The sequence below is a fragment of the Strigops habroptila genome, chromosome 1 (assembly GCF_004027225.2).
Source record: "Strigops habroptila isolate Jane chromosome 1, bStrHab1.2.pri, whole genome shotgun sequence".
Classification (NCBI taxonomy): domain Eukaryota; kingdom Metazoa; phylum Chordata; class Aves; order Psittaciformes; family Psittacidae; genus Strigops; species Strigops habroptila.
The window spans coordinates 75,574,573-75,597,571 of NC_044277.2; the positions used below are offsets into that span (position 1 = coordinate 75,574,573).

General features: G+C 41.4%; 1 protein-coding gene across 3 annotated transcripts in view; it reads right to left on the minus strand.

Annotated features, from left to right (window-relative positions):
* Nucleotides 1-22,999, minus strand: part of ANKH (ANKH inorganic pyrophosphate transport regulator) — a 97,333-nt gene that overhangs the window by 8,325 nt on the left and 66,009 nt on the right. For 2 of the 3 annotated variants that reach the window (XM_030488360.1, XM_030488443.2), the window contains exons 4-8: nt 22,774-22,857; nt 20,180-20,350; nt 19,469-19,603; nt 17,757-17,849; nt 13,883-13,978 (exon numbers count right to left, since the gene is read on the minus strand). In XM_030488360.1, coding sequence (XP_030344220.1) covers nt 13,883-13,978; nt 17,757-17,849; nt 19,469-19,603; nt 20,180-20,350; nt 22,774-22,857 — 579 coding nt within the window. The remainder of the gene's footprint in view (nt 1-13,882; nt 13,979-17,756; nt 17,850-19,468; nt 19,604-20,179; nt 20,351-22,773; nt 22,858-22,999) is intronic. The other variant, XM_030488531.1, reaches the window with a different exon arrangement.

The following is a 22,999-nucleotide window of genomic DNA, read 5'->3' on the forward strand; positions in this document are numbered from 1 at the left end:
CCCCCTTACATCTTTCTGCATGTCTGCAAGGTTAAAAATAGAATAAATAGGCTTGGGTAGGGTTACAGTTTTACCCTCATTTAATCTAATCAAGAGGTGAAGATGAAACAGTAAAAGCTTCCGCACAGGCTAGCAATGCGTGTGCGTAATGGCACTGCAGCTTCGAGCTGCAATTGCAGATGGCTGCAATGGCTTTGCACAGTAATGAAGATTGTACTTGGCAGCTCTGGTGAGGCGTTTTAATGCTTTGGGAGTAAGGATTTTGCTTGTGAAATTGTAACAAGAGTTGATTTGATTTTCAGCTGTCTTAGGGTAGGAGTGCAGCATGATATTGAAGGATAGTTTTGCTAAAGCCTTTGATCATTTAACTGGAATTTCAACTGAACAATGTTGAGTGCTTTAAAAATACAGGAAAAAATTAAGATCTAAACAGGAGAGTGGAATGCTAGAGAATACGCAGGCCTGAGTAAAGACAGTGATAATATGGTGGTGTTATTTCTGTGTAAACAACAGTAGACTAAAGCATTTCTGGAAGTGTTTTAATTATTTGATCTTGAAGGGCTGTGCTATCTGGTAATATGCCCTTAACTGATCTACGTAGTACAACTTGGAAGACTTCAGAATCATAGAATGGTTTGGGTTGGAAGGGACCTTGAAGACCAAGGTCTTCAACTTTGGTCCAGTTCCAACCTGTCTGCCACAGGCAGGGACACCTTCCACTAGACCAGGTTGCTCAAAGCCCCATCCAGCCTGGCCTTGAACACTGCCAGGGATGGGGCAGCCACAGCTTCTCTGGGCAACCTGTGCCAGTGTCTCACCACCCTTACAGTAAAGAACTTTTCCTAATGTCTAATCTAAATGTCCCCTCTGTCAGCTTAAAGCCATTCCCCCGTGTCCTGTCACTACCTGACTAAATATGTCAGTAATTTATGGCACCATAAGATAATCAGTACAGCTATATCAGATCAAAGCCCCAGCTAGATTAGTACCATCTCTCTGCTAAACGTTCCTGGGTGTTGCCTCAGGGAAGGGTACAAGGAGCAGGGCAAGTGCAGAGTATGAGATGCTCTTCCCTGGCTGCATTTTCTGAGCTGCTGGCAGTTATGACTTTAAGAGTTCAGTAACTGTGGTGCACCTTCATCCCATGCAGCATTGTGTTGTGCGTACAACATGTATTACCGGGTTTTCTTAATGCAGTTCTGCATTAAAAAAAGCCAACCCCCTCTCTCACTTGTGGTGTAGATACTCTCCATAAGTAGGTGTGCTTACTTTCATGGGGAATCTTGCTATTCTCAGCTAGCAAATTCAGTATTGAGGCTTATTAAAAGGTTACAGATGAAGAACTTCTGCTATCGACAAGCCTGAAGGAATGCGCCAAATCTTTGTTTCAGTTGGGAGAGTATCAAACTGCTAGTGCTCAGTCCAACCTCTCTTTACTAGCTCTTCTAAAATACACTTCATCCATTTGACTTTCACAAATGATTGTGATTAAAGACTGTTCATGAGACTTTTGTTCTAGCTGCTGCATGTGCATCTGCTACTGTGCTAGTAGTTCTTGAAAACTAATAGCCTTTTTATAGGCTCTTAGAAGCTATTTCCATTTATTCTGGTTGCTGACAGGGATTACTAAACCTCAGAGACCCACTACGTAATGCATTATAATACATTACGCTAACAAAGGCTATTGTCACGTGTATAGTAATCTGCAGGGTGCTAGACTGATTTGCATTTCAGCATTTGTGGAAAGCTGCCTGTCTTTTGGGACTTTCATTGATAAATATAAGGCACAAAAGAGTATTCCAGTGAGCTATGAATAACAGTACAGCATTTCTAGACTACAGTGCAACCTCCAGTTAGAAGCAGCAATGCCTAATGACAAAGACGTGATATGGCTCTATGTTTCTCAGAAAGAAGCCATGGAATCCAAAATAAATTAGACATATACCAGCCTGGAATGAGACTGAAATAACAATTTTTTACCACGGAGAAGAATACTGTTCAGCTGTTAAAGGTTCTTCTGTGATGAAATGCATTTTATAGTTTTCTTCTGCAAAACAACTCCCAGCAGATGTTTTCTACCATTTGTTGAACTTGCTATGTTTGCAGAAGTATGGCTGTCCAAGAGACATGTTCTACTCGCAAAATATTCTTCTGTGTATATACTGAGGATTTCATCTTAACTAACATACACCTTATTTGTGACCTCTCTATTCCTACTTATGCTACATGATGCCCAGCGAGGGCAGAGAAAATCTACTTTACATCTTATTACACATCTCAGCTTTGAACTACACCATAGATCTTTGCGATAGTATCAGTTAAGCATATCACTTCTGTTAATACGGAGGAATACCAGTCATATGATTTTGCCCTTTGAAGTGTGCAATAAACAAATTCCAGTTTTGAGGAGTTCTTGATACACAGCTTGTAAGACCAAAAAAAAAAAAAAAAGGAAGAAAAATCTGCCCAAAGGGAAGCATTGAAGATTCCTGCAGTCTGATGCTCTGCTGGGATATATCACAATGATATGCTCATGTGTCCTGTAAGTTTGAAGTGGGCAGAAAGTGGGTCCTTTTCTTGTGTGGGAAATACGAGGTTTTCAAGACCAGACTGGCTGAAGCCACAGAGAACCCGCCCTGACCTCACAGCTGACTCTGCTCCAAGCCAGAGGCTGGACCTCATGAACTTCCCGAGGCCCTTCCAGCCTCAACAATCTTGTGATATTATGAAGCAAAAGGCTCTGCACCTGTGTGCAGTAAAAATGTCAGATGGCAGTTGTATTTGAAAGTGGTTTATCGTAATGCTGATGACTTAAATCACCAGAATGTTCTCTTATAGCAATTATCTCTCAGGCACGCACAAGTCAGTATAGATTTCTGTGAACTTTGTGTACTGCAAAGGTGGTGTAAAGCTAGAAACAGCCATCCTAAAATCTGTCAAGCAGCAGAGGGAGCAAAAGAAACCAGAGCCTGCCTGTGGGAAAACTCCCGAACTTCACATCTTCTCCTGAAATAACTGTTTTCTACAGACTCAAGTCTCCTACCACCTCCCCCAGCTTTCCTTATAGTTCAGTGATGGAACTCAACATTCTTCAGAAATAAAGCAAGGTCCAACATTTGCACAATAATACACTGACTCTCTGCTAGCATTAACACAATGCCACATCTGCTTTCCTCCCAGCTGATAATACTTAGGTGGTATTTTTCAGGCTGGGTTGGGCTACTAAATTAAGGTAGTCATTATATCTCCTCATTGAATTATGCTGCTTTATTTTTTACAGGAAGCAGGATATTTTACTGGGTGCAGCCTCACATTAAAAAAGCTCAAATAAACCAAAGCTGGCAGATTCCTAGGCTGTCTTCAAAAACTGTAGACTTCACAACTTTGTCATTTTCTTCTGTCCTGAGTTTTCTCCATCCCTTGCTGCTTCCTATTGTGATTAGAGTTTGAGCAGAAACATGTTGCAGTGAGAGTTTTTGACCCTTCCTTTTCTGCTTGCTCCAGCTACTCACGCAGAATAGACTCTTTGTGTGAAACCTGAACAATCACGAAGGAGACATTAGTCTCCACCTCACTGGAGCAAACAGAAATGCTTTGTTCTGGGACAAAGGCTCAGTGCAGTACCATGGATGGGACAAGGCCCTTGTGAGTATTTTGTAAAGTCAGCTTCTGGTGGCCCAGCATCTTCCTGAGCAGGCAGCAATACTTCCACTAGCATCTGAAGTAATTTTTACTGAAGCAAGAGCTAAGCTTGATAGTGAAAAGGTAAAAGCTTCTTGAGTGACTCTTTGCCAGTATATCATTTTCCAATTGTTATTTGTGTGCCAGCAGCCTGAAGATAGAAAAAAACCAATCTGGGAGTTCAGAGATGGGCAAAATCAAAGCAGCGAAAGCAAACTCATCCACTGGATGAGTGGTATTACTCTAAAAGCTGTCCCTGGCATCTATATAGGGTATGACAGTGAAAACGAAAGAAAGTGGGTTTAATCCCAAAAGCTTATGCTGTTTTTTAAAAGGTGAATATCCTAGATAGGACTTGTGCAATCTCATAAATACAGTGAAGCTGTATAGAAGCCATTGAAGAAATAAGAGTGGGGAGGGCGGGAGAAATTTGTCCCTCTTTATTTATTTCCTTTCTTTGTATACTCATGAGAGATAATGACACCGAACTCAGTCATCCATGGAATTTTGGATACTGGCACTGCTGGCAGCTGTGGTTGTATCCTCTGAAAGGGACCAGCTTCTTGTCATGACATTCTTCCTATGGATTTTACTGCCTCTCAGTCCTACTGTCCCATGGCTCTAATAAAGCCCAGTTGTAACCTTTGATAATAAGGCAATGCAGAAATGTAAAATAAAGACAGCCAATAGAAGATAGGAAAAAATGAATGAACCTTGAACACAGATCCAGTGGCTTTTGCAAAGGCTTAAACTTTTGGCTGCTTTTTGATCTGCAACAGGTCACAGGTATATACAGTGGCAGTAAAACATGGTTCCTACACACGTTTCCCTTCATTTATCTTTTAACTTGTGAGGAAAAACTACATGAAAGGCTAAATAATGCTATACAATACTTCAGTTCTGAAGAAAATGCAGTTTGTACTGTTTCTTAAAGCCAATTGCTAGCCATGCCTAAGCTCTTTATTATAAAAAGGTATCCCTGAAAGCAAGCAACAAATATCTGGAATGGAGGATATATGCTGCAGTAGCTACTCTGAGTCTGAAGGTCTTCAGCACTACATGGGGGCAATTTGTTATTCTTACAAGCAGAAAAGGAGATATTCGGGGAAAATCTCCTGTTGAGGAGAGCTGTAAGCATGACCTTGGACAGGGAAGGATGAACTGGACAAAGTCCTATAAAGTACAATTGCTTTAAATTTGGTGGAAGGGGAATGAGTATAGGCTGTAGTAATCTATAACTTGATGTTGTGTGATGCACTGAAAAATTTCAATTATTATTCAAACTCTGAAGTCATAGTACATAGTCAGACTTCCTAGAAAAACCCAAACAAAACACACAAAAATCACATAACCTTGGTCAGCTTTAGAAAATAACAAAGGCCTGCCCTGGTTAATGTAACACAAACCAGAAAGTTGGCTCTTAAGTAATCTTCCATTTCTAAATTCCAGCGCAGTGGCTGGTAACTAATGTGCCAGAACCGCAACACTGCAAAACTCTAGCTTATGTTCCTGGCCATGTTTGTTAAACACAAGCACCTCAAAAACTGAAAAGCATTACTGCTATCAGAAGACACGTTACCTTTCTGATCCAGAATTGAAGTTCTTGATTTCTATAGAGTAACATAGCCTATGCAATGTTATAGTTTGAACACACAAACACTGATAAACTCACAGATTTCATTGTTTACATGAAAGAAATCACGATGAATCCTGTTTTCCTTAGTGTGGATAAGCTGTTTCTTCTAGTAAGGTAGAAATGCTGTAATAGCCAAATCCTCAAGATTGAAGAGATTAATGAGGCTTATAACTGGGTGTCATATTGCATTCTCCTTTTGCAGGAGTATCTGAAAGGCCAAGGCAGTTGAAGTACGGCTTGTCCTTTTCAGACCTTGATGCTGTGCCCTTGACCATGAGTCACAAATTCATGGAAAAAATGAGCCTTTGTTAACTTCAGTCCATTTGTAACTACTTGTTCAGCTGCTGGACTCTCCTGCACTGTCACTGCACAAAGACTACATCTTTGGCTCTCTCTTCAGTATTAAATACTCTTGTATTTCACCCCACCATCTCCAATTCCCAACTTGGCCTTGATGGGTCATCTTCTGAATGTCTGCTGTTAGTCATCTACATTATAAAAGTTGAGATGGGCAAGTGGGAAGGTTTCAGTATTGCATGCAGTTAGGTGTAAAGCACAGAGGTGTAAATGCCTAAATTAAGGACCTCAAAAACCACCACTTTGTTCTCAAAATGCTTTCTTCAGCTTGTGAACTAAAAACCAGCATTAGCAGCCTGGAATGTATATAGCTATCAAAGCTATGTAAGTAGTAATAACTGGGTGATTTTCTCTGGTAGCAACTGTCTCTCAATGCGGAAGAAAACTGTGGCAGTAGTCACAAGGAAATAGAAACAGTATTTTTTCTTGCCCCCCTTTCCAGCATCCGAATCACTTGAAATCATGGGGATGAGGTGGCAGATACTTGGCTAAAGGCGTTATAAGTGAGCGTGAAGACGGAATATCATATTAAAGCCCTGATAGTCTCTTGCATTGGTCAGAACTTGCAAATCACTTTACTCTAGGTTGATCTTTACCAAACTTAAGTGTGTACACAGAAACATTCTCATTCTGTTTGCTTAAATTTATGAAGGTGAGCGCATAAATACCTGTATTCCTGTATTTTCTTGGTACCTGACAGCCCAATACTGATTCACAGTTGTAGTGGCAACTGACCTTTATTTTCTTTAAGAAATGGGAAAAAAATTAACTGCGTTTTTGTGAAAGTATGTTCACGTATACTGCTTGTGGCAAATTCTATTTTAAAACACTTCTTTGCGCACCCTCTGGCTACAGTGAAGCTGCCTAAGGCATCTAAAAATTAAAGCTCATGTCCCATCAGGCCCTGAATGCAATTTACTGTCTCTCAGGCTTGAAATAAGACCCTTCAGGTGTTTTGTCTCCAAAGATGGAAACAAAGTGAAGTGCATGATGCTTCCGTAGGTATCACAACTCATTAAGTGCATTCATGGCAGCTGAATGTCAGCCGGTGTGGGACTCCAGACACCAGCCAGCTGACATCCAGTGAGAGCTGCATACTGCAGGGAACTGCTGTGCAGTTGTTTAATGCTATGGACACTACTCTTCTGCCTTCAGAACGTTTCATCAGTGAAAGAGGAACATGTTCTGTGGCATTTCTCAATATGCAAGTCTAATTGATTACTCTGATGCAAGCGCAGGATACTTAGGAAGACAGCAGTCAGTCTTGCTGCAGAGGTGAAAAGAATTTTTTAACTTCTCTCTTTTACCAACAGTTGCTTTATATGTCATTGTTTAGCAGGACGGCGATGCTGAAAACGTCAAATACGTCAGTGGCTTATGTATGCAAGAGCTTCACTCAGGCTACTTTATCATCTGGAAAATGAACTTACTGGTAAATGCAGAAAGTGATATGAAATGGCATATTTATTAGACTAGAGATTGAAAATTTGAGAGCAAATGAGCCTACTGAAAACTGGATGGTCTTTGGTTCCTCTCATGGGGAAAAATCAACTGCCAGACTGATGGCTGGAAAATAAGATTTGCTGAGTTCAACCAGAAATTAAACAACTATTGAGAATAAAATGTTTGCATAGCACCAGGGAATATGTCAATACAGCAATGCTATTGCAGTAATATACTGAGTTGGTATGAATATTCTGTCTTCACTCATGCAGGCTCCAATTTTATCTGCCAATGCCTACATTTCACTGGCTGGTGAAGCCTTGCTGATCAAGAGGACTGATCCACTTGGCAGGTCCTAGTTTGGTATAACCAAATCCAAAGCAGAGTACAAAACCTTGGGCATCTGGAATTGCCCTTTAAATAGACAAGGCTTCTCAGTCTGAATAACACAGTTGCTTCTCTTCCTCAACAACTGGCTGTAGCTCTCACAGAATTAAGGAATAAGTAGAAAGCAGCAGCTACTGAGTCCTGAATTCTGTACTTTAATTCTTTCACATAGGGAATTTTCCCTGTTACACTGGCTTCCTTGTTCTCAATCAGGGTTTTCTTCTTATCTCCTATGTGCTTGATGATTAATTATAGAAGATGACCAAGCAGACGAGTGGAGATCAGGCAAGCGATGGGATGGCTTGCAGCAAATTGCCATCAGAAGGAACAAAGACTTCTCTCCTCCCTTCTTCAGGCTGAAACTGAATTATCCCATTACAGAGACCCAGCAAAAGAAGCTCTGCAACTGCTGTTTTAAGACTGTGATGGGGTCCCTCTATATTGAATTTTGCAAGTTCAGTAAAAGAGTCTGTGGTCCCCAGCAGTCTGTCCCATTTTTTTGCCCATGGCTGGGGGGAAATAAGGTGCACCAGCAAACGTTAAATACTACAGCTTAAAACTTCTGATCGTTATAATACACAAAGAGCAGTTATATATAACTACACTCCGCATATCATTATATACTTAACAGACACATATTCACAGTTACACAGCCTACACATTAATATATAAGATGAATATAACTGCCAGCTGATGGTAGCTTATGCTGCTGTCCTACAAGAGGTGAGCACTAGAGCTGACACAATGCCTGCATGATGTTCTTCCTAAGGGGCTGATAACTTCCAGTAAAATGAAAGAAACAAGACAGTTGCCAATAGTTACTCCTTAAACTACAGATGCTCATCAGCAGGAGCCCTTAGAAATCAGTACGTGTTTTTTCCCCTGGCAAGAGAATAAGTTGAGATATGAGTCTAAGTATTACATTCTATTTACAAAAATATGTAATATTTTCTTACAGAACATAAAAAATGGCCTAACATATAATATAGAAAGTAATGTTGTTAAGTATTAGAAACATTTTAAAGCTGTCATTAGATTCCTCAATTATTGACAAACCTGACCATAAAGCAGGTGACATTTTGACATGTATTGACCCACACATATTCAACAATCAGGCCCAAACACATAAACCAGTAAACTGACCAGCTGTTTGCTCCTGAGTACACTAAATTTAACCTTTCACTGAGATTTAAGTCTTGTGAATTTGAATTTGGCATTTGAGTTTGGTTATCACAACAGAACTGATGCGTATGGATTTGTTCAGATTAAGTGGCTGGGCCTTCACTTTAGTTGAAACTTCATGGCAATTGTTTTTTTTTTCTTAAAAAAAACCCCAAAACAATGAATATACTGGTTTGTCTGTGGTTTGTAACAAGTAACTCTGAAATGTGTAAGCTTTGCATAGACCACACACACATACTGGTATAAACGTGAAAAGCTTTCTCTCCACTCTTTCAGTCTCCTTTTGGAAGAGAATGGAATGAAAAATTAACTTAAACATCTGGATTTAGTTTCTTAAGTGGAGTCCGCCAATTAAATATAAGATAGCTTTCTATGCAATTAGCTTCTCCCCTTAATCGGTTTGTTTATTCATGGCAGCTGCTACTTTCCCTGTTTGTCTGTAATTACGTGTCCATTTAAAAAAAACCTGAAAAGCAGCACTGAAATTCCTTTTATAATAGCACTGGTGCTATACTTAATGCTGGAAAGAGCTTTGAGGTGTTTCTAATAGAACACATTAAAACTGAGGAGTACTGTGCAGCTCTCCTGCTGTACATTAACTTCGTGACAGACGGATGAACATGGCATGGTGCGCACGGCATGTCACCCTTGGCACCTTGAGCCTGTCTTACTGGTAAGGGAAAGCCGTTCGTAATGCATGAGCACTCAAGAATATGAAGATATAAAAGACCACATCTTGATGACACTTTAGTTAACAGGAACAATGCAGCTAACGAGAGCTGGTGTTTGGAAATGTATCCCTAAAGCACCTTGGTCTGTCCCAGCTGAGGCTGCTTAAACAGGAAGCTGAACCAAATAGTGTAACTACTGCTGTAAGAGTTGATTGCTCCTTCTCTGATATAAACCAACAAGTAAGTACAGACTATTCTGGGTAATTTTTAATGATGGTGAGCTATGGAGCTTTCATAGTGGTATCTGAGAAATTGCTTCCTCTGATCAGCAGCTTGTATGTTCCTCATGCAGTGATTTTGCTTGAGCCACACAGAGCTGGCCATGCTTTTACCCCAGTAACAGCAACTTAAATGAGGACGCTTTCAGCTCTTGTTAAGTAAGACATCACTTGCCTTCCAAGCTGACTCTAAGATGCGAACAGATGCCACCATTGCCGGTCTCCTCAGAGAGTAAGATGTCCCACATCCCTTAGTGCTGCTTTCAACTCAGGGCACACAACTTCACTGACTTGTGCAGGGTTTGCACACAGATGTGTGCGTGAAGGCATGGCTGTGACCCTCACGTGGGGTGGGCAGCAGCAGCTGTAAGTGAAGGAGCCTGTGCCCTCCCAAGGGAGCCCTCTGCCCATCACTTTCATAGAACAGGCACTAGCATGAAATCAGCCTGGAAAGACTTGCAGCTCAGAGGCAGATGACTGAACGCTAATCACGTGGCTGCCAGCAGCTAACATTAACCAGGGAAAAGGATCTTAACTGCAACTTTTGTGTCATCACAGAAGACTTAAGGAAGAGCTCAACTGGGAAATCGAGACAATGAGAAAAAGACAGAAAAGGAAAGAAAGCAAGAGAAAGGTAATTTGGCAGTTGCTGTGCTCTACAGGCTGCCTTGGAAACCCCCTGAATTCTGCACTTTGGTGTCCGAGCTCAGAGACACTACCCGCTATTCTAAGAAAAACCCTTGCTGAAGCACAGCCTATTTGCTGTTACTCCTGCTGAGCAAGGCAAGGTTCCCTTGCATAGCTCACTCACACAGCCTGCCCCTCTACACACAGCTCACAAATAAGGGAATGCTCACCCCGACAGAGCAAACATTTGCTGCAATGGATAAATGCAGTAATTTAGCACCCGGACAAATTATTTTGGGATTTCTGCACTGTATGGAGGCTGACACATCCCACAACCAAAAGGACGTGTACTATAAATGCACCAGTTTCCTTTCTCAGGAGTCTGTGTCTTCACTTAGTGCAATGATCTCAGGGCTGAATTGTAGGGTCATCTAAACAAGTCTAGCATTGAAACAAAATGTTCAGTTCTTCAACAGCCTTAGTTGGCAATAGCAGCAAGATTGGTGTTTGGAGCAGTATCTCTACTTATATATAGGAAGGAGCATTTTTTCCTCAAGTGCCTAATGGCAATGAAGTAACAATGGCAAGCACCATTATGCACACTTCTTAAGCTGACAGTAAACTACCAAGCATGCCTTATTTTCTAAAATCAGAACCAGTCCCTCAATTGTATGGGCAAAATTCTTCAGCTGAGTCCCTCCTCTCTGCTATACGAATTTTACATTCAGTTACATAGCCACAAAACAGGGCTGCTGGAAGGAGTCACCACTTACTTATAATCAAAACCACATCAATATGACTAATCACATCAGCTGTCGTACATATTGGGAGTCTAATGGCTTCTGTTTACAGCCTTTAAATAAAACAGCTTGTCTACATGTTTTTCACTAGGCTATACAACTTATTCCCATTTTTCGAAGAAGCAGGTTTAACACCCACCTGATGCTTCAAAGCCATGAGACACTACTTATGATCACACTTGGCAGAACATATTTGCATGCTGCCCAGTCAGTCTGGGAAAGCTCAAGTGCAGTCTTTCAGATCCCATAAAGATTAAAAAAACCCTCCAAAGTTATGTTTCTTAACAGAACTATGTCTTTTTTCTGCTCTGATCCAATACTGCCACTGTCAACAAGGGTGAAAAAGTGCTTCTCCTGTAGTAGTAGGTTTATCATACTTGTGCAGGCATGACTGGCCTGCAGAAAGAGGTAGGACATTTTTCTTCCAACTCTATGAAACAGCATGTCTTCAATGACTGGGAGGGTTTCCCAGGGGTTTACGCTGTGAGGGTACTTTCCTGCGTGGTTGCTGCTCATACTAAAAGTTTCACTGTTATTCCAGTGGTTAATGGACTTCCTTTATCTTTCCATCTTCTGGAATCCTTCTATAGATCATCTACTGGAGAATGGATTCACATGACTAAGTATGTGACTTGTTTTGATCTCTTGGTCAGCCTGGGAACCTGTTTCCCACTTTCCTGCTGATCCCAAAGAGCAAGATCCCAAAGAGCAAGTGATGCCACTAGTCCAACTGCCATTCACTGCAGTACAGCCCCTGCAGAAAACCTCTGCAATCACGGATGGCCATGGGAGCTCAGCTACAGTGGCTATCTGACCTGGCTGTGACAGAGGCAAATTTGAAGTCCAGTTCCTTAGAACTGGTGGCACACAGTAACTTGAGTCATACCGATGTCTACTGAGCTTGCACTGAAGCATTTTCAGGCTCAGGCCCTCAAACCAACCTGAATCTTTAGAGCTCATGCGTCTATTTTTCTGCTCTATCTGTTGACAAGCAATCCTAACAATCTGTCACTAGTAGGCAAAAATAGAAACAGGGCAGGAAAAGTGTTTCTGGAATTTCAGTGCGGACAAATCTCCCATGATGAGCTTATGAAAGATCTACTCTTGAAAGTACTATGGAGAACTTCTGGGGAAAAAATCCTGCAAAGTCACAAAGCCTATTGCAGTAATTAAAAATTACTCTGCAGAGCATGGTGATGGTAATGTGAGAAGCTCATGATCTGTTAGAACTGGAGTAAGCTGATAAATGTCCAGAACAGTTAAGAAAATAGTCAGTTCAGAGAAGGCTTTGAGATTGGAATACTATTCTCAGCACAATTTATAAAGCGGAAAGCTTTCCCCTTCGTGGGTCTCTAACAACACTGACAGATTTCAAGAGAGGCTCCAGCTGTAGAGAACATAACCTTGGCCTGGCACAGCACACAAGAGAAAACCTCAGGGTGTGTGATGGTAGATTACACGAGAGCTGTGGAAAGTCTCCACACAATGGCCAATTCAGTGGAGGCATACGTCTCCCTCCGTTACATGCTGTAGGAAATACAAATTAGAGCGAGAGCTGCTGGTCTCTAAGCCACATGAAAAGAGTTCAAGCTTAAGTCTAGGAAATTAATAGACAGAAGAGATGCCACACTGGCTCATGCAATTCTGCCTTTGATGGTAGCCAGTTGTAGCTGTTTAAGGAAAAAGAATAGGAAATAAAGAGTGGAAGAAATCTCCTAATTCAGCTATGAATGGATTGAGTTGCTTCATTTTCAACTGTGAAATAAGACAGAGTACAGTACCCACTTTCCCAGGTTGTGACAAGGGGGTGGGGACAGTTACAAATACTTCAGGCTTGTGAACTGTAAGGTTTCCTTTGATGTAAATTAGTTTTCCTTTATGCACAGGCCATCTGCAACTCAGTCCAAAAGGCTCTACATGAAAATGAAGGGGAGAGAGAAATTATGTCAGCCCTCCATTACTCCACAGTAAATTTGTGAATGTGGGGAGAAGAGAGTTACAAAGCATCAAGCATCCAGATACTCTGTGGAAAGTACACAACACTGGGCATAAAGAGAAAACCTGTGTGGGGTATGAACAGATTCAATTTTAGGGCTCTGAACAGTTGTATCCTAAAACTATCGCAGCATTTCCCACTTATTTTCTACTGCAAGGGAGGACTTTTTCTCCGAGAAACTTATTTTCTAGGTTCCCCTTGGCTTTTGTCCTGCTACTGCAGGTACTGAGGAGAGAACCTGTGATGGCTCTGAGGGCACTGCCAGCCCTCTCCGTTCTGCCCACCCTCTGGAGCTCCCCCCACCCTGCCCATGGTCTCGGACCCCATGTCAGCCCCCTGGGCCATAAGTCCTGCCCAGCGGTGATAATGAGGCATGCCGAGTGAGGCAGCAGGGAACCACTGTTCTCAGTGGATGAAGGATGCGCAGGGACAGGCTGCCATCCCACTGCACATGCAACAAATGTGGTTTTTCATTTTCCTGACGTGCTGGTTACCAGAGTTTTTGACCATTAAAAAAAAAGAAAGAGAAGAAAAGAAAAGCAGATCTCCAATATCTCCTTGTGTGGAGGCTGACTTGAAATGAAAAGTGGTGAGAATCAAATAAAATAAGTCTAGCCCTTAAGATATCTAGCCTGAGCTAATCATAGCTTATTTTCTTGGTACTCCAGTACTGTGACCACACTCCCTCCTTCAGATAAAATCAACAGAGCTTCATAAGAAATGACAACTCACCTTTGTTGAACTGCTAGTGCTGTTAGCATTAGGCAAAGGAGATAATTTTCTGGTTGAGATGAAAGGCAGAGAGTTGAACAAAGGTTTCTTACCGTTAAGGACAATGCCATGCAAACAAAAGTGAACTTCTTGATATGTGTTGCTGTGACAGTACTGTTGGTGTTCACCAATTTATTGCTGGGGTTATTCTAGGGTAAGAGAAAGAGATAATGAGCATTAGCTTGGCTCCAGACTACTGTGGGGCTGATGGCACCAGGGTCATGTGCTGGACCTGACTGTCTGTGTCTGTGCATGCCTGCCTTTGCTTGTATGCTTTTTAACCTAGAGCCTTCTGAATACTTTGTACCACCAAGGCATATTTTCCGCTTAAACTGACAGCAACTGCTCCTATGGTCACTGAGGGTTGAGTAATATCCTTACTTTTCTAAGGAATAAGTCCTATTTAACAAATTCAGTTTTGAAAAAGGGTAGTAGCTCATTCTGAGGAAACTCCACATGATTTCTTTTTTTACCTTAGTTTAAAGTTTGTAGCATGTTTTCACAGGCAAAATAGGATTTCGTTCCTTTTTACCACAGAGTGGTACCAAACCCATGCACCAATGCAAGCACCCTTACTGATTCAATTAGACAAGTAGGTAATACAAACAAAGCTCCTGGAACAGCTGGTTCTGTTAATGCCATTTAATGAACAGAACATAATTAGGACTATTAGATGTTCCACCTTGAACGTGGGCTCTGTACTCACATGGCAGCGAAGTTTTATTTGAAACAACAAAAGCCCTCTTCCAAATGTCTGATATTGCAAATGAAGCTTAAGACTTAGAATTGCCCTCAGGGAACACACAAAAACAAACTAAATGGCCTGTGAAAGGAGAGGATGGGATATCAAAAGCAGGGCACTATTAAAGGCCCTGTAGTAATAATCTGCTGGGTCACCTACTGCATTCACCCTGGAGCTGTTTGAGATACACAATGTGCCCACACTGATAAAAACTGTACCATGAGATCCAGCACAACATTTATTCATCCTTGATGTAACTCTGGTAGTATCTGTCACATGGTCAGCCTCTTTTCTGGAGTTATTTGTAAGAGAAATAGGAGCTCATGCCAACACATTTTGGGAGTGGACAAACTAAACATGAGCTCAGTGAAGGGTACACCATTTCATACACCTTCAAAAAGCTGATGGAATTCTGCAATTTAAAGCTTTTGTGGTGATCAGTGCAGCAACAGCACCTGGGCAGCCCCCTGCTCTTGCCTAAATACCTGCTTAGAAGTTTGGGTGCATGAAGACGCATGCAGGCAACCCAGACCCTAAAGCAGGAAGCTACTCCCACATCTGCTCTTTTTGGGACGGGGTTACGAAAACTCTCTGTAAACATTTTTTTTCACACACCTGTTCTTATTTCTTGTGTTTCTGAAGAAATACTTTGCTACCGTTAGTTTTTATATATGTGAAGATAGGCCTTGCTTACATTGCTCACCAGTGTTTAAACGAACTCTGATGCATGGCTCAACTTCCTGACAAGGCTAAAATAACAGAGGAAAGAAAGCACACCCAAATCCAGCCATCCAAAAGGGCTGCAAAGAAAAAGGGCTCTCGTTCGTTCCTACCTTGCTGCTGCTAACTCTGCTCTTGCTCTACTCCACCCTTTGCTCCAACTCTTGACCACATACTCTTTGTTCCTCTCTCCTGCACACTATTTAGTTCTTGGATCAAAACATTATGCAGATTATGGAGTAAAAAGAGTATCTATTCCCATCTATTAATCAGATAAATAGTGTTTGTAAGTCCTCTCTCAGCCAGTGGTGTTGCTCTGAACCCGACAGCGCAGTCTATTAAGAGTAATGGCATTATCACCATGTAAAACAGCAAACAGAGCACAGAACTGGGATATGCCTGTTTTCTTTCAGAAAATTAGTTGTAAGCCTTAACCTGAGTGTACCTGCTACGCCATGAGGTTGCTCTGGACACAGAGTCTCATAAAAGGCTGAAACAGGACCCTGCATCTCTCTTACAAATGTGATCAGAGGTAACGATTTCCCTGTGAAGACAAGAATCTGACTTCTCCAGTAAAGCCACTGAAGAGTGGCATGCTATCTGGATCCCAAATCCTACCAGTCTGTTGAGGCAATGCAGTGTGCTTCTGATGGCCATCAGCCTTGCCAGCTTTCTGAGTAACTGACAAAAGAAAATAGGAGTTTGCATGCATGCAAACTGTTTCAGCATCTCAAAATCACAGTGGAGGCTTTACAGAGCCTGGAAATAAAAAGTGCTTCAACCTGGACTCTTCTGAGAAAGCCTTCGCTTAAGGAAACAAAGCTTTTGAAAGGCATGGTGACATGAGAATGGCGTGTGACCGAGGGTAAAGCAATTCTCACAGCAATCTAAAAAACCCACTGTGGTTTCTGGTTTGGTATTTATTGTCTGAAAGGTATGGTGGAGGCATCTGCACGCATGGTTGCCAGGATAAGATACCATTTATACTGCTGCTACCTCACTTAGCATATTTTTATGCCAATTTGCTCTTAAAACATACAACTACAATCCCCATCATGTATTTTTTCATCAGTTAGATAAATGGTATCTATTTGTGCCTTACTCTAGCTTTTTCTTCCTCACATTTGTTCCACAAGAGCACTATGAGAAGCCTTTTAACCGAAATAAACAGACAAATCATGGTCTAATCCTGTCACCACTAAAGTTGTCAGCACATCTTCCACCAGCTAAATGACACCTGAATTTAGAAGTCTTAATTGCTGTTAATTTTACTTGGCGATAGTGCATTTGATCGTGGCTCATAACGGATGAGGTTAGCAGCCCCTGCGTTTCCTGTCACAAACCACTTTTATCATGCAATTTATTGGTTTTGCATCTGCAGTTCCTTTTCAGCAGCATGATCTGGCTGCACGTTGTATTTTATCTTATAGGTCAGTTTAGCTGGACACAGGCAGGCTAAGAAGTAATGACTGATTTGATTTTTCTTTGTTTTATTTTTAAATTCTCCTTGGAAATATGGTGGATCATTTCAAACAGGGCTTGCTTCTGCTAAGTACATCATGGAGCAAGCAAATGTTTTCATCAGTATTTGGAGCTAGAAAGTTCAGTTACTAATTGGTAAATACAGGGAAGGAGAGGACTTGGCATTTGAATTAAGTGTCACAGGACATGACTGTTCTTTGCACAACATATGGGCTTGTGAGTACCAGTTCTAAAACAGAGCAAAAAAAGACTCTAAACAAAATTCATTTTGGTTATATATTTACTCTGTGCTCAGTTCCAGGAGCAATCCCTGCATTGTCACATAATTACATGATCAGTACTACTAAAATAATATGTTATCTGTGTTACTGTCAGTCTATGAAACTGCCTTTGCTAAATGTTAACATAAGCAAACGAACCTAAACCCACTTGAGAGATACCACAGAATCCGGAGCAGAGACGTGAGCTTGCTTTCTCACTGATGGACACTTTGTGAGAAGTCACTTCATTAGCTAAGTAGCTACATCATAGTGAGTAAGTGAGGACTTTTTTAATCCTTAAAAGCACAGCACCTATTTAGTCAAAAGATAGCTCAATACCTTGTAACACAGAGCTAAGGTTAAAATCATAAATCGGATAACAGCTTGAAGCCACCTAAACCAATTTAATTTTAACTAGGATTTTTAAATCTTATCAGTGGGACAAGGAACAATAGATATCAAAAGCAAAAGTAAAGAGAATCAAGACAAGACAATAGATGTGCATTAATACAGCCCTATTTAATCTTTGGTTGGTTTATTTTTTAAAGAATCTGTTACACTTTATTATGGAGCCATGAACTAACTTTCTTCATGTTTGGCAGAAATCCCTCTGATATCACTGAAGACACCCTTAAATCAAAATGTTGTAACAGGGAAAGAGGAAGACCACGCATGCGAAACCACACGAGAAGTATTTATAACACCCCTAACGTAGGCACTCACCTTGTCAAAAGCAGGGTATACTGCTCTGATCTCTGTCAGCCAGCCATACGGCATGTGTCCCACAGGATACGTAGCTGTCAGAATCGCCACCGCCTATGAAAAGAGACAGGGAAACATGAACATCCAATCTTTGAATAGAACAGTTGAACTAACATACATTGTTGCTTCCTACCAACATCATCACCAAATTGACCTTAATACAGTGAGAAACCATGCAGGCGACTGGAAGCTCTTTGTTTCAGGAAGACTGTCCAAGTGGCCATCATTTGGCCTGGCATCTTAAGCTTATGAAATCTTTTGTGCCATGAAGCTATGTTACTCAGCTTTGTCGTTTCACCATCACTCTGATACTTTGGGATAACAGTTAACTTGAGCTGGCATGTGCCCCTCAGCGAGCCAAATACCTCCCTCCCTCACTGCTCCTGAGTTATTTTACCTACAGATACCTGAGTAGCAGAATGTCTTACAGCTCACAGTAGCTTTGGATCATAAGTTATAATTTGAATTTATATATTTTTTACTTGGCTATTTATAAGTAAAACAGGTTTAAGACAGACAGACTACAGAAGAGTAAGCCTCAGTGACTGACTGACTTTGGACACCAAACTGCTCCAGGGCAGCTGACGAAAAAATACCCTCTCCCATTTTGGTGCTCATCAATGAAAACCAACAAAAATAATTACACATGTCCATTTATATAATGAGAAACAACTCACTGTCTGCAATTTAAAACTAGGCCCTTTTGCACTTTCACAACTACAGTCCAAGAGGTACATTAAAGACATATTCTCCCCCTCCCACCCCCATATTAGGTGTTTAGGGAGCTCTTCCTGCAGATGTTTTTACGCATATAAAAGCACTACATTTCCTAAATTCTATCTCCACAGGTGTTTATTGGCAGTCACTGGCAACTCCTGAGCAAGTGAAACACATAGTATCAGGTATGACAAGTTAGCAGTGCTGACAGAACCTTTGTTAGGCATCAGCTGTTTGAATTTTCCTTTCCATTTAGTATCTTACAGCTTTGTCTTCCCTATAGAAAAACATGAAATATTTGCTAATGACTACGTGGATCTAGACATCCTCCCACCAAAACTGGCGGCAAAGGTCCTTCAACTTCTTAAGAGAATAGGTCAGTTCATGGTGAGCATTGGTGAAGGCTCTGCATTTCAATCAGAAGTCCAGCTCCCATCAGCTGTACGAGACTATTGGAGTGATCTGAAATTCCTCAAGAGAAACAGGGTGCACTTCATATTCCAGCCAGGAGAGATATTTTTTTTCAGTGTGCTTCCTTATGTCTCTACCCCATTCTGTGTGATACACTGACTGCTAACAATAGTTTCACATCAGTTTGCACAGTCATAAATATCCATGATAGGAATCAGCGGAACATGGGACTACTGATGATTGCCCTAAAATCTTTGTGATCTGAATGCTCCAGAGCATATGTACCAATATGTAAAGCATGAAATCCTGGGATGTAGGAACCGTCCTGTGAAAAAGTCCTACTGGTCCTGTTGAGGATGAGGTCCCACTAGGCCTGGCAGAAACAATCACGGTAAGAGTGCAAGCAGTCTTTTCAAGGATGGAAAGAGCACTAAACAGAAATGTACTTAAGACAACTTTTTTCTTGTCAGCACGGCTGAGAAGAGAAACACAGAGGTAACTCCATGTCAGTGATCATTTGCAGTAACAGAGAGCACTTTTCTTACCTCCGTGGCTGCAGAACTTCCGCCTAGGTCCCGGGAAACAAAAAGGTTGACAATGGGCCTACTTATTCGCTGAGTTGCCAAGATTAATGCCAAAGGCCACCAGAAACTCAGCATCTTCCTTATTGTAGCCTCTCCCTGCAACACATAGATAAAAATAAATAAGCAGAAGTGGTTTTGAAAAAAACCATGCAGAACTGAACCAAAAGCACAGAGAAAGGATTTTTGTTTTTCCCACCCATTGTCAGTTTGGTACATTCATTTCAACAGTTTTTATGAGGAGCCTAAAATATTTTCACTCATGTTAGTAATACTGATTCAAAAGAAGCTGTGTCATGGATCTCAATAAATAATGCATAAGGTCCCTATCTGCATAATTTGTTCTAGCTACCAGATGAAGATGTGAAAACCGGTATGACATTCGAGGAAAAAGAGGGATTTTGAGACTTTCTTTCCTCTGAAATAAGGGAAGTTCATGCTCTACTGTCTTACAGCTCAGTATAGAGGTGTTCAGTAGGCAGCACATCCATACCATGGGAAGCATTGCCTCATGTGCACTGTCGCTGGAATAGTTTTTACCATGCCTCTGTAAGTGAAAATGTTTTTTCCTGCAGGATGGAGAGAGGAGGTGCTTCATGCACAGTGGTTTTAACAAAGTATTATAATAGAGCAAGTTTTAAATTATTCAAAAAAATGCAAAGTACTGAGACATACCCCCATTTCAGGCCCACTTCTGTCAGGAATGACATCATGTATGTTCCTGTAGTATCCGAGGCATAACGTGGTACATCGGACAAGCGCTCCCATGTATAAGGACAAGATGGGGATCAAGAGAGGCTCCCTGCACTCCAAGTGACTGTGAAGCAAAATGGCTACAAAAACAACCTGCAGGGCAAACAAATAAATGATTAGTAATCTGTCTGTGTTTCTTTAGGGCCAGCGTTATCTCCTCTCTGACTCCTAGCTAGTCCATCTGAACCAACAACCATGTGTGACTACAGTATCTATCTGACTTCGAGCTTGTGGCGTTGAAACTTTAGTCAGGACGCTCTGCATTCAGTCATACAAATGAGAAGAACAAGAGTTAACATCATATAGAAGCTCTATTAAACAGTACTTGAAGGTATGGGTAGGTGTCAGACCAGGAGCCATAAATAGGGTAGCATGCAAGTCTGGCAAGGTCTGTCAGGAAGCATGTGGCTGTCACGCTTCCCAGGAGAATGTGCTATTCTGATATATGCTGAGGCTGGAAACATGCTTCTAGGGTCAGCTTCTAAGCGTTACTTTTTTCTTTTTTTTTTTTTTTGCAGGGTTGGGGGCAGTGGCAATTAAAAAGCCAGATATTTTCAAGTATTCACTTCAGCATTTAGAAGCAGAAAGTCTTATGTCATCCTACTTTTCTACTTTTCTGAGTGAAATGTCAGTATTTCACCATTCTCTTTTCAGCTACCTGAGCACCCCATTGAAGTAAATGAAATGGAAACTTTTGAGCTAATGAACAGCTCATAATTCAGTCTCGTAAGATTAAATTCTCAGTCCAAAAAATGCAAAGGAATTAATATGATATTATTCTCTTCATTAAGTACAGAGCTGATGGTGTGTCTGTTAAATTCCAGATGTCTCTGGATGGGAGGCACAACTGGAAAGCCAACTGTGTTTGGTGCTGTGAACAGCAGAATCAAGGACAACCCTGCTGGGATATGCTGGCATTCCAGGGAGTTACAAGAAATACAAAACACGTTGTTCAGAGGCAGGTTCTCTCTCCTTCACTGCTAAAGCTCAGGAAATACTTAAGAAAAATCATACTGTGCAAATGTTTATTAGGCAGGCCATGCTGTTTATGAGGGTTTGCAAAACTGCTGTTCTGAACCCTACAAAAGAATTATTTTTCAGGAAACAGGAGCAAAGTCAGTCACAAAAAGTGTGTATGTGAAGCTAGCCAAAGAGAATTAGCTACTGCATGTGCATCTATTGCTTGTGCAGGGAGAGGATGTACGTGTAGAGCTCTGGGGTATGGAGAGTCACAACTTCTTGTCTTCTGGATTTGCTCTTGCTCTGTGCAGTATTTTGTTGAGATAAGATGACAGGTGTCTTATTCTTCACAGTCCTGGCACCCCACTCACCAACCACTGTTGAAAGGGCATGTGCGCCACGGCCAAAGTAAGAATTTGTTTCTGTTTTTAGCTGTATATGACTCGACATGCATCTAAGGTCAGCAAACTTTGCATGGTCGCATCAGAACAAGAGCAGATCCTGAGGGCTAAGGTCATGTACAGTAACTAGTATTATCTTCAGGGATTTAGCCCAGTATTGTAGAGAGGCAGACTTGCAAAACATAGAATAGCAGCTGACTGAATGGTTCAACCTGGTTTATGGTTTGCTCGTATTTAGTGGGAGGAAAATGCTATGGAAAATTGAACTAAGTGCTGTTGACTTCATATTTCCTTTGATGCTGTACTGTTATTAGCCTCTTTCTTACCCAGTCATTACACCATTCAGCTGGTAATAGGGCAGTACAGCAACTGTTTTACAGGTGCTGGGACTCTTCATTTAGTAATATTTTTACATATGCTTTAAAAAGAGGGTGTTGTATTGGTTGTCAACTGCTACAACACTGGCCAGCAGCAATGTGTATGAATGTTGTTTTTAAGTGTATCTAGTACAAAGCAAGAAGATAATTAATACCTCCTTCACAAATAAAAGTTGAAACAACATTTGGTCTTCTCCGCATCACCCAGCGGCTATCACCACAGATCCCTTCTGCTGCAGTTCTGAGCCTTCCCTTTTTGGACCAGTAACAAGAACAGTGCCATACTGGCACTCAGAAGATAGCTTATATGACTGCATTTCACTGGATTAGACACCATGGGCAATACTGACGGGTGAACTGGAGAACCAAGCCTTCATTCACTTCCCCACCTACAAGCCCCACTCAGGATTTCAGTTCAGCTGTGTGACGCATGTGGGAGAATGCACAGGGAGGAGATCTTGTTTCTCAGCCACTCTGAAACATGATTGTGGAGGTGCTGTAAGACATAGCCCTAGTCCAAAGAATCCTGGTTCCCTTCTCCTGACATTGGTTTGGGACTGACCTGATCCAGACAAGTGAGACCAGCCTAAACCACAGCTGTCAGTAAACAGCCTCCACATGACGAGCAAGCAGCCAGAGAACAGACCACAGGATTACTTCCTCTGGCGTGTCGTTCACAATAGAGAAAGAAGGCAGTCTCTGTGCAAGGGAGTACCTGCTTAGGAAAGCATCTAGTCCATAACACAACAGAAACAGTGACTGCTAGTGGAGGCTTTACCTGAGCTATGACATCTGAGATGGAGGCACATCCCACTAGGAAACTGTACTTGTGTTTCAGCAGAATCCCAGCATGGGTCCATGCCTAAAAAAAACCACAGAGGAGAGTTTGGGAAATAATTATGATATTCGTGAATGATTTCAAGTCCCAGAATACTGTTTTCTGATTGTTACATGGTACACAAACAACTTATAAAGCTATTTTCTACCAGCAGTATTTGGTGTGA